Source organism: Bos grunniens, chromosome 29, assembly GCF_055505025.1.
Source record: "Bos grunniens cultivar Pamir isolate PY7600 chromosome 29, Bosgru_T2T1.0, whole genome shotgun sequence".
Classification (NCBI taxonomy): Eukaryota; Metazoa; Chordata; class Mammalia; order Artiodactyla; family Bovidae; genus Bos; species Bos grunniens.
The window spans coordinates 5,749,063-5,764,475 of record NC_141193.1 but is presented as its reverse complement, the minus strand read 5'-3'; the positions used below and the strand labels follow the sequence as shown (position 1 = coordinate 5,764,475).

General features: G+C 55.7%; 2 protein-coding genes across 5 annotated transcripts; both read right to left on the bottom strand.

The window, feature by feature from the left end:
* Positions 1-1,065: 1,065 nt before the first annotated feature.
* Positions 1,066-3,389, bottom strand: CDK2AP2 (cyclin dependent kinase 2 associated protein 2). 3 transcript variants are annotated; one of them, XM_086385398.1, is made up of 4 exons: positions 2,591-3,389; positions 2,322-2,422; positions 2,101-2,233; positions 1,066-1,595 (listed from the first exon to the last, which is right to left on the bottom strand). In XM_086385398.1, the coding sequence occupies exons 2-4, from the start codon at positions 2,334-2,336 to the stop codon at positions 1,528-1,530; spliced, it is 216 nt and encodes a 71-aa protein (XP_086241524.1). In that variant the 5' UTR covers positions 2,337-2,422; positions 2,591-3,389; the 3' UTR covers positions 1,066-1,527. The 3 variants fall into 3 exon arrangements, with proteins under 3 accessions (XP_086241524.1, XP_086241523.1, XP_086241522.1); XM_086385397.1 differs by having other exon boundaries at positions 2,610-3,389; XM_086385396.1 differs by having other exon boundaries at positions 2,736-3,389.
* Positions 3,390-9,611: 6,222 nt separating this feature from the next.
* CABP2 (calcium binding protein 2) lies at positions 9,612-15,268 on the bottom strand. 2 transcript variants are annotated; one of them, XM_086385384.1, is made up of 5 exons: positions 13,005-13,095; positions 12,029-12,163; positions 11,225-11,334; positions 10,978-11,125; positions 9,612-9,983 (listed from the first exon to the last, which is right to left on the bottom strand). In XM_086385384.1, exons 2-5 carry the CDS (start codon positions 12,087-12,089, stop codon positions 9,883-9,885), a joined length of 420 nt encoding a protein of 139 aa, XP_086241510.1. In that variant the 5' UTR covers positions 12,090-12,163; positions 13,005-13,095; the 3' UTR covers positions 9,612-9,882. The 2 variants fall into 2 exon arrangements, with proteins under 2 accessions (XP_086241510.1, XP_086241509.1); XM_086385383.1 differs by lacking the exon at positions 9,612-9,983 and adding an exon at positions 15,104-15,268 and having other exon boundaries at positions 10,671-11,125; positions 12,029-12,202; positions 13,005-13,035.
* Between the last annotated feature and the right edge of the window lie 145 nt (positions 15,269-15,413).

Genomic DNA, 15,413 nt, shown 5'->3' with positions numbered 1-15,413 from the left:
CTGGCCCGGCCCTCCAGTGTGCTATGGAAATATGACAAGAGTCCCATCCCCAACTTCTCCGGCCCTGGGAACCCGGGGCCCAGGGTGGGGGAAGCGCCTCCCCGTCCCAAGTCTGGCCAGCGGCTGGTCTCTGACATCCCTGGCCTAGCCGGTGGGGTTCCGGTGTCCCAGACCGCCAGGTCATTCAGAGGGCTGCAGTCACTTTCACTTCCAGTCTTGGGGCTCCTCCCGGAACGGGGCCCCAGCGCTTTCCCCACCTGTATCTTCCGGGTTCGTAAGTCTGGCCAATGGCGCCAAGACCGTGGGCAAAGGCTGCCAGGGCCTAGGGCTGGGCTCTTGGGACCGCACCCAGTTGGCTAGAGGGCACTGGGACGGTGCAGGGCGGCGTGGCGCAGGGTCTCACCCACACTGGGGAAACCAGTTCTCTCTCGACTCTTTCTCAGGTCCTGGGGGTTGGGAAGCAGCCTGGCTCCCTTTCTTTCTTCTTAGGGCTCAGAGATAGGGTGTACTCCGAGCCCCAGGGCTGATTCCAAGCTTAGGATGTTAGGGTGTTAAGGCATGCGAGGGTGGGGCTTAAGTGAACTGGCATTTCTACCCTCCAGGCACCTTTAGTCCAGAGAAAGAACCCTCTAGGCTCAGGCTGGAGACAGAGCCCTCCAGCTGTGGAAGCAGCCCAGGCCTTGTGCTGCCCCCTGGTGGCATCTTGTGAAGGAGGGCAGGGCACTCAGCTATTGGAGTTCAACTCTTTCCACAAACAGCTGGCAGGCTGAGGGCCAGGGAAGGGCAGGGTCCCACTCAAGGTCAATGGGCCGTGGAGGCAAGGCAAAGCTAGGTTTGGCGGGCCTCCCTCCCACTCACTGTACCCGACCATCTCCCTCCGAGTCTCTTCTTTCCCTTTCTTCGTGGCCCACCCAGGCTTAGAAGCACCAGGCTCAGAGAAACTATGAACTGTGGGCTTCTCTGGTGGTCCAGTGGTTAAGATGCCATGCTTCCAGTGCAGGGGCATGGGTCCGCAGTGCACGGATAAAAATAAATAAGTAAAATAAAATAAAAAAGACTCCGAGCTGAGAGAACAACTCCAAATTATATTTTATTTATATAAAAAGGGCGTATTTAGCAAAAGACACTGAGAAAAGAGTTGTTATGGCCCAGGAGAAAAGGCAGGGAGGCCATGGCCTTCTGAGGCCCTGCTGGGGGAGAGGGGGTCTGGGCAAAGTGGGTAAAAGTCCTGGGTAAGTGCTGAGTGCTGGAGGCCACAGAAAGGAGACAGCTCCAGTTGGATCAACACTGTTGGCAGGTCATGGGTGAGACTCACAGTGACCTCGCTGCTAACTCTTTCGGGGGGTTCCAGTTAGTGCTGCCGACTGGAGTTAAGAGCCACCCCACTGGTTCCTGGAGGGTACCCACCAAAGGACACAGGACAGGAAGCCCAGGACGGGAAGTGCAACTCGGGGTGAAGGCCAGGGAGAAGCAGGTGCTCTGCAGTGGCCAGGAAAGGTCCAGAAGCTGAGGTGGAGTCGGGTCCTGTTACGTGCGGGCGTTCCGCTCTGTCTCTGCCAGGCACTCTCTGACGAGGGCCCGGGCATGGATGATGCCTGGGGTGGGCATGGGCAAGTAACATACAGGATCTCAGCGACCCTCCACAGTCGCAGGTCTGCCCTCCAGAGGAAGACCCCTCCCTCACACCCCGTTTCCTTTCAGTGAAAGGGACTATAATCTAATGAGGGACTCGATGACATTAGAGGTTTAGACGTTAACCAGCAAATTTACCCCGCTGAGATACAGCGTTGGGTGGCATCACCAACTCAATGGACATGAGTCTGAGTAAACTCCAGGAGTTGGTGATGGACGGGGAAGCCTGGTGTGCTGCAGTCCATGGGGTCGCAAAGAGTTGGACACAACTGAGCGGTTGAACTGACTGACTGAAATACAAATTCCCTGGTCCTTCCTTAGAAACTGACTCAATTTCAGTTCAGTTCCAACACGTCTCTGGATAGTGATCCTTGCCCTCGTCTAGGCTTGGTTCAGGCGGCCTCCAGAAGTCTTTCCTTCCCTACCTTGTGAAGAGTTGTTCAGTGTTTGCCTCCTGGCCTCACTCACCTCTCTTCAGGCGTTCCATGGCGCTCTTGCTGCCAGCATAGGTGGGCCGGATCTCTTTGCCCATCTCTTCTATGACAGACAGCAGGTCGGTGTAAGTGCTCTGGGAGCCCTGGGCGCCAGGTGGTTTCATTGCCTGCGTCAAAAGAGAACAGGGCAGTGAGTTCAGGCCAACAGGGCACCTCCAGTCCTTATCCCACGGGCAGTCCCTCAGCTCCGCTCACCTGCACATAGCCCATGGAGGGAGGCCCAAAGTCATTAAACAGTGGTCTGAAAGGGCCAGCGGCTCCCGGCACAGAGCCCGATGGTGATGGGACACTTCCAGCTGCAAGAGGAGCGAGTAAGCGGTCAGCGCGGGTCAGGAGCGCCTCCTCCCGGCGCTCCAAGCCTCGGACTAGATTCGCCCCGATTCCCTCCAAAGGCACGCTCCATTCCAGGCCGCTAAACTTCAGGACAAGCCCCCCTCCCGCTGCGCTCAGCCAACAACCCTTACGCGACCACGCCCACTTTACAGGCCAGCAAACTGAGGCTCGGCGAGGACAGGCGGCGGGCCTAGCACACTGCAGAACTCGGGCCGTCTTCTCTTCGGAGACCTTGACCGCCCGGGCAGGCAAGCAGGGATGGAGCTGGGTCCTCACCTGTCGGGACCGGGGTGCCAGGCCCAGGCGTGCTGGAGCCGGGGGTGCTGCTGGGGGCGGGGGCGATGGGCTTGTAGGACATCCCCAACTCCTGGGTGCGGCGGACGCCGGCCGGCCGCTCCTCCCGGGTTGGCTGCCTGGCCTCTGAGCCGCACTCTGATTGGCAGGCCGGCAGCACGCCCCTGGTAAATAGAGCTCGGGCCGGAAGGGCGGGCGGGCACGAACGATCCTTCACTCCCGATTGGCGCGTGGAGATGTCACTCGGCCCTCCTCATAGGCAGAGACCGGCCCCAACAGGCCGCAACCGCTGCTGATTGGCCTCCGCCTTCCGGACCTCGCACCTGTCTGCTTCGGATTGGGCGGTGGCCGACACCCTCCACAATTGGAGAGTTCGCGGCCCGGGGCCGGCGCGCTTTCAATCCGATTAGTCCTCAAGCCTAAGGGGCGGGGCTTCGGCAGCCTGAGAGCTGGGTCTGGTCCGCCGCGGTTCGCGCCGAGCTGGGTTCCCCGGCGCGGGTGCCGCCCTCGCACCTCACTCACGTTGCTTTGTACGTCAGCGTCCCGCTGCCCCGTCCCGGTTCGGCTGGGTTGTGGCCGCCGCTGCCGTCACCGCCGCGGCGCGCGCGCGCGCGCCTGTCCTCCGCTCTGGGTGCCGAAGGACGCAGGGCTTTGACGTTCCCAGCCCCGCGCCCCACCCTGTGCGCTTTTACGTCACCTTTCACCGGTTCCACAACCTGTCCCCGATTCGCGCATGCGCCCTCCCCGAGGCCTCCCCCATATGTTCCCATGGCAACGGGTCCTGCACCTACGCGGGTGATGCGCCTCTCCCTTCCAATTGCCTGGACTTCGGGTCTAGGTTGGTGTAAGGTCCAAGGGCGACTTCAAAGACTCCTCAGCCTGCCTCTCCCCCCCCCGCAACCCCACCAAATCCCCATGCCGGTGACTCATAATGACAATCGCAGGAACAGCTCACCTTGAATACTTAAACTGTTTGTCGGGCCCTGTACCATGGACCGTCCTGGATCATGGACTACAGCACCATCTGGGGTCAGACTGATGGTTGGAAGCTTAAATCACGTCCGCTAGCTGTTTGGCCTTGGGCAAATCACTTCAATAGGCCTCAGTTTCCCCGTCTGTAAAATGAAGACATTCAGTTCACTTCAGTTCAATAGCTCAGTCGTGTCCGACTCTTTGCAACCCCATGGACTGCAGCATGCCAGGCCTCCCTGTCACATCGCCAACTCCCAGAGTTTAGTCAAACTCATGTCCATTGAGTCGGTGATGCCATCCAACCATCTCATCCTCTGTTGTCCCCTTCTCCTGCTTTCAATCTTCCCCAGCATCAGGGTCTTTTCCAACGAGTCAGTTCTTCGAATCAGGTGGCCAAAGTATTGGAGTTTCAGCTTCAGCATCAGTCCTGCCAATGAATATTCAGGACTGATTTCCTTTAGGATGGACTGGTTGGATTTCCTTGCAGTCCAAGACACTCATAGGGTTGTTGTGGGGATTAAATGAATATTCATAAAGTGTCTACTGTTTCATTTCCTTTTTCCTATCCATATCTCCACTAAGATCCCTCCCCTCAAATCTCATTCCTCACAACCCTGGATCTTAGACTCTCCTCCAAACATTAACCTTTTTCCTGAGACTCTTCCTCCTCCTCAAAATCTCATGCCCCTCCCCACCCCACCCCTACCCCCGCCAGCTCTGTAGATTTTTTTCATGCCGAGGACATTGTTTATTCATTCAACAAACATTTTCTCACTCCATCCTCCATCTCAGGCCTTGTGCTGGACACTGATGGAAATGAACTAGTCATGGTTTCTGTCCTCAAGGAGATCCTAGTCTCAAAGAGAGACAGACAGGGAAGTAAAGCCACACAATAGAGTAAGACAGTGTGGATTCCTGGGGCAAGGAATTCCAGAGGGACAATTCCTCTGGAATTCAGAGTAAGGGTCCAGCCTTGTGACATCACAGAAGGCTTCCCAGTAGAGGTGACTTTCAATAGGTGAGTCAACAAAGAAACTGATGTTTTTATACAATGGACTCTTATTCAGCAATAAAAGGAAATTATCTACTCAGAAAAAGACACAGACATATTGCTAAGTGAAAGAAGTCAGTCTGAAAAAGACACATGCAGTATGATGCCAATGATATGACATTCTGGAAAAGGAGACTTATACAGAAGGTAAACAAGGTACTGGTTGCCAGGAGTTGGTGAGGGGTAAAACTGAGTAGGTAAAGCATAATCTGGAAATTGGAAATGAGTGGAGCCCATAAGAACACAGACAAAAAGCACTGCACCCTCGTTGATGATGTGGTTTCCCATGGGAGTATGGGCTAACAATTCTCGATGTTGGAATGAGAAGTTACAGGTAAGTGAGGAGGAGGAGGACGCTAGAATGATCCATGTGGTAATGGACCAGAGTTGGAGATACCAATAGGAACTCATGTTTAGCTTGATATAAATACAGTTGGTTATATGCAGAAATACTTAAAATGTTTTATATCCACAAGTTGGTGTACATATATACATCCTCATTCTATTAGAGTGCCTAGAAGCAACTTAACAGCCAGATCTTGGTTTCAAATACCATTCTCCAATAAAATGAAGCAGAGTTCCTTGGAGAAATGGCTGACTCTAGGACTGGGACCCAAAATATGCAAGATAATTCTGGAACAGCTAGTAGTGCCAGAAAGTAAGAAAACGCTAAAACAAAACTCAAAACTCCCAAACCCAAGCCCCTACAGTGATGGGGGTATGTCAGAGGGGCACAGGAGCCAAATGAAAGAGCTCTCAATGGCCAAAGGTGGAGCACTTTGAGCAAGAAAATTGATAAAATAGTACTGGATTATAACTTGTATAAAATATATATTGATATAAAAAATAGTGAGCAAATAAATGGAGAAAAGACAAATCGACCTTTAATAGGATTGGATGTAATAGGAGAAAGGAAATGAAATGAGTAATTTTACAGCACAGAAACCTGACAGAAACACTACTCTCAGCCAAGTGATCAATGTCAGAATCAATGATGATGTCATGTTGATAATATGGATAGTATATGTTGGGATGAGAACGCCATTCTTTTTTAAATATTTATTTGGCTGTGCTGAGTCTCAGTTGCAGCATGTGGAATCTAGTTCCCTGACCAGGGCGATTGAATCCCGGCCCCCTGCCCTGGGAGCCCAGAGTCGTAGCCACTGGACCACCAGGGGAGTCCCAGGAACCCCATTCTAACTGTGGTAAAAACAAGCAAATCCCAATTTAGGGACATTCTATAAAAATACCTGACTGGTATTCCTTAAAACTGACAAGATAATTAAAAAAGAAAATCCTGTAAAACCATGACAACCAAGAGCACCCTAAAAAGACATGATTTCTAATGTAAATGGTGTCCTGGAAAGCACTCTGGAACAGAACAAGGGAAGAGATGAAATCTGCATAAAACGTGGTCTTTAATGATAATGCATCACTACTAGTTAATTGGGCTTCCCTGTGGGCACAGACCGTAAAGAATCTACCTGTGATGTGGGAGATCCAGGTTCAATCCCTGGGTTGGGAAGATCCCCTGAAGAAGGGAATAGCTACCCACTCCAGTATCCTGGCCTGGAGAATTCCATGGACTGTCTAGTCAGTGTGGTCTCAAAGAGTCGAACACAACTGAGCAACTTTCACTTTCACAAGTGTTCTTGCCTTGAGAATTCCATGGACAGAGGAGCCTGGTGGGCTACATAGTCCATGGCCTCGCAAAGAATCGGACACGCCTGAGCGACTTTCACTTCACTTCGCTCACAGTTCATGAGCAGTGTCAGAAGTACCATTCTAATGTAAGATGTTACTAGAGTGTTGTGGTTCATTCTGTGTGTCGATCTGACTGGGTCATGGAGGTGCCCGGGCCGTAGGTCCAACATTATTTTGGAGTGTCTTGAGGGAGCGTCTGGATGAGATGCATTGAATCTGAGTACTAAGTAAAGTGAATGGGTCTTCCCAGTGTGGGCTGAAGATCTGAATGGAAAAAAAAGGCTGAGTGAGGGAGGAGTTTTGCCTGCCTGACCTTTGAGCAGGGTCACCAGGCTTTTGCTCTCAGACTGGAACTTCCCACATCAACTTTTCTGGTTTTGGGGCCTCTGGGCTCGGACTGGAACTATATCACCAGGTCTCCCATATCACTAGCTTGCTGACTACAGATCTGAGGATGGCTCAGTGCCCATAATTGCCTGAGCCGATTCCTTAATAATAAATATCTTTACACTGACACATCTCTTATTGGTTCTGTTTCTCTGGAGAGCCTTGACTAACACATGGGAGAAACTGGATGTGAGGTATTCAGGAGCTCCCTGTCCTGTCTTCAGTATAATTCTGTAAACCGGGAACTACTCTTAAATAAGTGGATTAACATCCTTATCGGGGTGATGGTTACCTGGCTGCATATGCATGCAAAAACTCACTGAACTGTACACTCATCCATGTTACTGAATGTACATTATACCTCAACTATTAAAAGTGAAACTGAGACTTCTCTGGTGGTCCAGAGGTTAAGAATCTGCCTTCCAGTTCTAGGGACACAGGCTTGATCCCTGGTCGGGAACAAAGATCCCGCACGCTGCAGGCCAACTCAGCCTGAGCACTGCATCCACTGAACCTGCACGCTCTGGAGCCCATGCTCTGCAATGAGAGATGCCCCACATGCTGCTGCAAAGACGCTGCTGCTGCTGCTGCTGCTGCTGCTGCTGAGTCACTTCAGTGGTGTCCGACTCTGTGCGACCCCAGAGACGGCAGCCCACCAGGCTCCCCCGTCCCTGGGATTCTCCAGGCAAGAACACTGGAGTGGGTTGCCATTTCCTTCTCCAACGCATGAAAGTGAAAAGTGAAAGTGAAGTCGCTCAGTCGTGTCCGACTCCTAGCAACCCCATGGACTACAGCCCACCAGGCTCCTCCGGCCATGGGATTTGCCAGGCAAGAGTACTGGAGTGGGGTGCCATCGCCTTCTTCACTGCAAAGACCCAGTGCAGCCAAAATTAAAAAGAAATAAATACAGTGAACTTAAAGTAAAAATCTCAACTGACAGCTTCTCTTGGAAAACCAGGAGATCCTGTAGCTCTAGCCTATTCCAACTGGCAGCAGCCAGTGGAGCTGGAGGGCAGGTGCCCCCTTTAGACGGGGGAGGGGTTCTTGGCTCCACATAGTTGCCGCCTGCTTATTGGTCTTTGTAGCCCTGGTCCCTGCTCCAGCTGCGTCTGCTTGGAACTTCTGGGCTAACAGCCTTTTTGGGGTGGGAGGGCGTGTGGGGGATTTAGGGGAGCTGTGGGCACTGCTGATGCCAGCAGATACACGGCAGCCAATTAAAACCTCCCCACCAACCGTCCCCCCTCCCCAGTTCCAACCATAGCACCTACCAAGCTGGGGCCAGTGGGAGGCTGACCTTGAGCAGGGTCTGCTCTTCCCCTGGCCCATGTCCATCATTCTCCCCAGCCCCTGCAGAGGGGACAGATTTCTTCTCTGGCAGTAATGCCATCTGTGCGTGTCGGTGGAGGGTAGGGGGAAGGAGGGTGGACCATGGCTCCCAGACAAGCTGCAACTCCCCCCTCATCCCCAAGCCTGCCAGACTGGCAGAAGAGATCACCTAATTGGGGATTAAGGATTAATTGTGATCTGCCAGGCAAGTGGTGCTGAGGCTGCTGCAGCCAGCCCTGGCACCTCGGTGTCCAAGCTCCAGACTGAGCAAGGTGCTGGTGGCTGCCTGCCTGATCTGTCTCAAGGCCATCTTGTTGGCACAATCACTGAAAGCTCCTCCCCTTTCTGGGCCTAGAGGTCAAGTTCATCCTTCCTCCCAGCAGGTGGGAACGGTGGCTGGTCATGCAGGGCTAGAAGAGGCCTCAGCCTGTCCAGGGTCCACTCCGACCTGAAGGCTCCCTTTCTGGTTGGCACTGTGACTCTACAGTCCCCAGGCCTAGCTGAAGTCCCCCTGATGCTTCTTCCTAACATGTGTGACTGTATGCCAGTTCCTCATCCTCATGGAGCCTTCCAGCGCCAGGCACAGGGACTGGATCATCCCAGGGGGCAATGGGGGGCCATGGCCAGTTTCTGGATAGGAGTGTGACAAAACACAAATGGCATTTTAGAAAGAAAAATCTGGCAGCACGTGCTGCACGGCCGGGAGCAGGGAGAGGACAGTGGAGCTGGGAGAACTCCCGCACATTGCCGGGACCTGGCTCCCAGGTCCCTCGATATGGAAAGTGGGGCTATGAAGACCATGGCAGGGCTGGAGTGAGGAGCTGTATCATTTGGTTTCCCTGGGAGGCAAACACCAAGGTGAAGTTCGGAATGTGAAAAAGAGGAAGTATGATAAAGAAGGATTGGGCAGAGAGTTGCTGATTCGGGGCTGACCCGACCACACCTCGGCTAAACTAGAGCGGGGAGCTTGGAACAGAGCCCACTTGTGTGCGTGGTCAGTGGCTGCAGGCTCCGGGGAAGAGTGAGGTGTGTGCCCAAAGGCTGAGATATATCCTGAAGGGGCCTGTCAGCTCCCTCACCCCCTGCAGCCCACCAGCAAGTTCTTTCTTGCAGGGAGCTCTGAGCTGCGCCCCTCTAAGAGGAAATGGGAAGGAGCTTGGGAGAAGCCCTTAGGCACATGGTCTTCGGTTGTAACCTTGGATCCAGAAGAGCACTTCACAGGGTGAGGGGCCACCATGCACCCACCTCTGGGAGAAACAGGTTGGGTTTACTCATCTGGGAACATTTCCCAGTACTTGCTCTGGGCTGGCTGCAGGATCTAGGGAGGGCCCCTTACCCACCCAAAGTTCACAATCGAGAGGACTTCACTTTGAGGGCCAGATACCTGCAGGATGAACAAGTGAGCAGTGGAACCTGTGTCCCCAGCTCGAACATGCTTTATTGTCAGAGAAACAGAGCTGGGCAAGGGGGCTTGGTGGAGGAGGGGGGTGGAGGTGTTGCAGGCAAGGGCTGCGCACACTGGCCAGGGCAGGGAGAAGAGGGGGAGGGGTCCAAGCTGGAGGTGAGGGGCTCCAAGAACACACTGGCAGGCAGTGGCTCTGGTCCCAAGTCCTGTCTGCTGCTTCCAGCTTCTGTGCAGGCTCAGCGAGACATCATTCGCACAAACTCTGCCAGGACAAAGCCAACATTTCAGTCTGCTCTCTGGACCTCGACACCCTGGAGTGAGGCGAAGATACTGGCTTCGAGGTGGGAGGGGGTGTGGTCAAGGGCAGGACCTGCAACGGAGTCCCCTGAATTTGGTGGAGAAGAGGGGCTTTGTCTTATGGGGGAAAAAAAATCTTGTAACTGAACCTACTTTCCTCTTTGCTTTGGCTGCTAGGAAGCTCGCGAACACTTTTGGGCCTACCTTGGAGAATTTCTACACACTGACTTTCCTTATGTGTGTTAGTCACTCAGTCGCGTCTGACTCGTTGTGACCCTATGAACTGTAACCCGCCAGACTCCTCTGTCCATGGACTACTCCAAGCAAGAATACTGGAGTGGGTAGCCATTGCCTTCTCCAGGGGATCTTCTTGACCCAGGGATTGAACCTTGGTTTCATGCATTGCAGGCAGATTCTTTACCATCTGAGCCACCAAGGAAGCCCTGACTTTCTGTGAAAGTGAAAGTTTCTCAGTTGTGTTTGGCTCTTTTCGACCCCATGGACTACACAGTCCATGGAATTCTCCAGGCCAGAATACTGGAGTGGGTAGCCTTTCCCTTCTCCAGGGGATCTTCCCAACCCACGGATCGAACCCAGGTCGCCTGCATTGTAGGCGGATTTTTTTTACCAGCTGAGCCACAACGGAAGCCCAAGAATACTGGAGTGGGTAGTCTGTCCCTTCTCCCGCAGATCTTCCCGACCCCAGGAATCAAACTGGGGTCACCTGCATTGCGGGTGGATTCTTTACCAGCTGAGCTATGAGGGAAGACTTTACTTTCCTTGGCTTCCTTTTATTATTTAATCCTTGTTTTCCCTCTGTTGGGAAGGGGTAGGCTTCCTGGATCTAGACGCTGGCTCCATCCACTTCTTTTGCTAAGCACCCTCGCTTCCCTAAGAACCGACTTTCTCCTCCTTGTGGGGTTAAGCCTGGCTTCCTCCCAGGTTCTCCTGATGGTTAGCCGGCAGAGGAGATAGGTGTGCTTAGCACAGAGCCTGGCACACACACAGCGGTTGAGGCTCTTCCTCTGTGAAAACTCGCGCAGGGTCCGCGGTGCTGAGCGTGGGGGAGCGGTGGGCTGTACCTTCGAAGTCCACCAGGCCGTCCCCGTTGAGGTCAATGTCGCGGAGGATCTCGTCCACCTCCCGCTGGCTGAGCCGCTCTCCCAGCAGGGCCTTCAGGGCCGCCCGGAGCTCACCCAGGCTGATGCAGCCGTCCCCGTTGGTGTCGAACTGCGGCGACACCGGGTCACGAACCAGTCATTCATTCGCGCGGCCCCGCCCTCACCGCCGACACGCAGGCCCCGCCCGCCCCGGCCCCGGGGACCCCACCTCCCGGAAGGCGTCCCGCAGCTCCCGGACGCCGATCATGTCCGCGGTCTCCGCTAGCAGCTTGGGGCCCATCAGCTCCACAAAGTCTTCAAAGTCCATCTTCCCGCCACCTGGGGGCCACGCCCAGAAGAGACCCGGAACCATCAGAGACCCCTGCCCAGCCCTGGCCTCCTCCGCCCTCCCCTCCTGGCCTGTGTCCCTCTCCCCGCCCCACTGAATGGGCCTTTCCCTCCCTCTGGGTCTCCTAGGCTGTGTCTCCTGCCGGCTTCCCTTAATTTTCCTGAAGAGCTCAGTTGGGCTCAAGTTCCTGACTCCAGTGACCTGGCTGTGTGACCTTAGGCAAGTCACAGGGACCTTTCAGAGACTGTGGCTGAGTGCTAAGTCGCTTCAGTTGTGTCCAACTCTTTGTGACCCCATGGACTGCAGCCCGCCAGTCTCCTCTGTCCATGGGATTTCCCAGACAAGAGTACTGGAGTGGGGTTGCTATTTTCTTCTCCAGAGGATCTTCCCAACCTAGGGTTTGAACCCCGGTCTCTTAAGTCTGCTCCGTTGATAGGCAGTTTCTTTACCACTAGCGGAGACTGTTGCCTCATCTAAAAAGTGGGCATGCTAGCCCTTGACCCACCCACCTCACGGGGGATGGTGAGATGTCTGGAGGCAGAGAGCTTGCCGTGAGAACAACCAAAATCCCAGGTTCTGGGAGCCAACCTGTGTAGCCACCTCGGTTCCCTGAGCTGCCCGGCTGCCCTGACCGTGGTCATGGCCACTGGAGAACTGGGGGTGGGACAGGTCTCAGGCACATACTGATTTGCTGGGAGATCTCGATGAGCTCCATCTCGGTGGGCATGTAGCCCAGCGTCCGCATGCAGGCCCCAAGCTCCTGGTAGCCGATGTAGCCGTCCCGGTCTCTGTCAAACTCCTGGAAGGCGGCCTGCAGCTCTGCCAGGCAGGGCGGGGTCAGGCCTTTCCGCATGTCCCCTGGGACCCCAGCCTGGATTAGACCTTCTCACCTTGGTCCTGTCATGTCCTGCTTTCTAAACAGTTGTTTCTCTTTGCTACCCCAGGGTCTTTGCAAATGTCATTCCTTTCATTCACTCTGCAAATATTTAAGGGACATCTGCTCTGTGCCAAGCGCTACTCTCGGTACTGCAGATGTGGCAGTGAAGAAAGAAAAAGATGAAGGAGAGAAAGAGAGAGGGAGGGGAAGAAAGAGAGAAAGGGAGAAAGAAAAGAAGGAAGGAAGAGAGGAAGGAAAGAAAGAAAGGAGAGAGTGAAGGAGGTGAGAAAGAAAGAGAAAGGAAAAAACAGTCCTTGACCTCATGGAGCTCACATTCTGGAACATTCTTGGTCTTTATGCCACCTATTCAAGGAGGTCTTCCCTCTCAATTCAGTCCCCTCTGGCTCTTAGGATCACTTCCTTGAGAGTGCATAGCACCATTTGTACTGGCAGTTGACCTGTTGACATCTCTCTCCAGAGGACACAGTCCAGATCTATCTGGTTGGCCACGTTTCCCAGTACTCAGAACTGGGCCAGGCCCACAGTGGGCACCCAGGAAGTGTTCGCTGGATGAATTAAAGGGGGACCATGTCCCGCTGGGCAAATAGAAGCAGGAAACTGACAGCTTGGGGTTCTCTCAACCCCACCCTGCTCAGTCTGGTCCCCATCTTCCCGCTTGGATCCCCTCCAGCCTGCTTGCTCCCAGGTCCTCCTGGAGACTGCTCAGACCCCCACCCAGTGCCCCCCACTCTGGAAACTATAGTTCTTTCCCCAAGCCTTTACCTTCAATCTCCTCTGGCCGCAGCTCCCGGTCCTGAGGGAAGACAGAAGGGTTAAGAATTCCCTGGACAACCCCCTAGGTACCTGCACCTCCTCTTTCTTGTTCTCTGGGGCCCCCCACTCAGCCCCACAACATGCAGGCACTCCTTCCCTCCCACCATTCATGCTCATGGGCTGGGCATCTGGGCCCCCCTTCCTGTCCCCTGTGCCCCGCTCCTGGAGCTCCATTAGCCAGAGGTGGAGCTGGGGTTGGGCAGACCCTCCGGCTTGGCCATGTCTCTCTTGTTCTCTCTATTCCTCTTTGGGGGCCCTGTCTCTTCCCTGCCCATCCCCTTGGTGGCTCCTGTCTCCGCTGTTTCTCTGAGACACTCTCTGCCCCCCTCTTCTCTCTTTCCTGGCCTGTTTCCCCAGGTCCCCCCCCGTTTTGATCTTATGTCTGTTTCTCCATGCCTCTCTGTCCCCCACATTCCTAGATCTGTGAGCCTTTGCTCTGAGATCCCCACTCAGTCCTCTCCCCCCCACTCAAGGAGAGGCAAGACGTGGGGGCAAGGATAGGGACCGGAGGCAGGCAGGTGGTGGCCGTACATACGAGCTGGGTGGCGGCGATGCTGGGCCGCAGAAAGATGCAGGCGGGCCCCACCACGCTGCTGAGCACGGAGTAGCCCTGGACGCCCGGCCCAGGGGCCCCCGGCTCCTCGGGACTGGGGCTGGGGCCCAGGCCATGGCGGGACCCCCCTGGGGGGGAGCCAGGCCACTGCCAGCGGTCCTGCAGCAGAGCCAGCCATGAGCTGGGGCAGTGACCCCTCTCCACCCTCACTTGCCAGCCTCTCCCATTGTTAGAACCCAGCACAGGACAGTGGAACCTCACCATCAACACTCTCGACGAGAAGGGTCCACTCCCTTACTGTTCAGTGGGGCAAACCGAGGCCCAGAAAAGGGGCAAGGCACAGGGCCATGGTCACTCCAGAGGGCAAGGGCAGCAGCAGGAAGGGGGCAGTTGGATGGGCAGTTGGGGGGCCTGACAAGCTTGGCAGCAGAAGGCCCAGAGATCTGCAGGAGCCAAGACTATGATGGGTCAGAGTCTGGGGTCTGCCAGGGAAGATCTTGGTCGACAGTGGTGAGCGCCAACCCACTCATCCCCCTGCTGTGCCCACCTGTGACCCCAGTCGGGCCCTGCCCACCCCATCAGACCCTTTCAGGGTCCAGCCCAGCCTCCCGGCCTTGCTTCTCCCCCTTAACCCTCCTACCTTAGGCGCCCGGTGCCGGGGCCGCTTGGCACAGTTTCCCATGGGCCCTTGAACCATGCCAGTCCTGGAGTCCCTGGGGCAGCCCAAGGCTGGGCCTCAGAGGATGCTGTGGGCTCCCACCAGCTCCCAGTGAGAGTCTGAGATCACTGCAGGGGATTTTCCAAGGGTTTTGTGGGGAAGATCGCGGGCGGGTGGGCAAGCGGGGAGCCCGGGGCACAGGGGCTTGGGTCCTAATCTGGGATTATCTCTGAGCATCTCTGCTGGTGAGGGTGGCCACTTGGGGCGCAAGGCTCCCCCTGGAAGGCACAGCTTCCCCGTGCTCACTCCTGAGGGTCTTGCAGACACGCCCTCTCCAGCATTCTCTCCCTCCAGCCCAATCTGGAGAGATTTAATGTCTTCAGAAGCAGTGCCTAGACCTGGGAGGAGGAAGCCAGGTGCCTTGATTGCCAGGGTGGGCTGGGTCATCTCTCCAGGAAATGGCAGACCCAGGAAGCACCTGCCCCTCCCAGCTGGACCCCTGCTGTCACCTCAGAGCATCCGCCCAACCTGCCTGCCCTCGGCACCCCTGCCTGGACCTGCCCCAACCTGGCTACTTAGGCGAGGACCCAAGGACAGCTGACTGGGCTCTGCGGTCTGGAAACAGGGCTCAGTGATGGCAGAGGTTGTGGGGGATGCCAGCCTCTCTCTGGACAGCTGAGTGGCTGCTGGCCCATCCATCAGAGTGCATGTCTGAGCTCCCCTCCCTGGGCTCAGCCCTGGGTTTGTCCTGTGGGGCCCCGGCTAAGGCGTGCGGTCCCCGCTGTTCCCTCACGGTTCCCTCAGCTGAGGATGACCCCACACCCCGGCCCCCTTTACCTGCCCATAGGCGGCCTGCACCTGAGCCTCCAGTTCCCGAAGGAGCGCCCGCCGCCTGGTGGCTGCTGGGCTGGCAGGGGCCCGGCTAGGCCCTGGCGTGACCTCGGAGGGGGTGGGGTCCCCCGTGGGGAGGCTGCCATCTGCCGGGCCCTGGGGAAGGGCCATGGAGACGAGCGCTTGGCACCTCCTGCCGTCTGAGGGGCACTGCCCACTCCACTTTCCCAGGGCCTGCGGGAGGGTGGCCTTGTGGGCAGCTGCAGGTATGGTTCCCGCAGGGTCCCTGCTACTCTTCTTCCTGTTTCTGGCTCCA

Coding starts and splice junctions, on each gene's coding strand:
- CDK2AP2 (XM_086385396.1), bottom strand. CDS start 2,817: ATGTCCTACAAGCCCATCGCCCCCGCCCCCAGCAGCACCCCCGGCTCC. Junction 2,423..2,735: donor TGGCACCCCGGTCCCGACAG/GTGAGGACCCAG, acceptor CTCCTCTTGCAG/CTGGAAGTGTCCCATCACCA. Junction 1,596..2,100: donor CATGGAACGCCTGAAGAGAG/GTGAGTGAGGCC, acceptor TGCCCACCCCAG/GCATCATCCATGCCCGGGCC.
- CABP2 (XM_086385383.1), bottom strand. CDS start 15,268: ATGGCCCTTCCCCAGGGCCCGGCAGATGGCAGCCTCCCCACGGGGGAC. Junction 13,036..15,103: donor TGCAGGCCGCCTATGGGCAG/GTAAAGGGGGCC, acceptor GTCTTCCCTCAG/GACCGGGAGCTGCGGCCAGA. Junction 11,335..12,028: donor CGAGATCTCCCAGCAAATCA/GTATGTGCCTGA, acceptor CGTGGCCCCCAG/GTGGCGGGAAGATGGACTTT.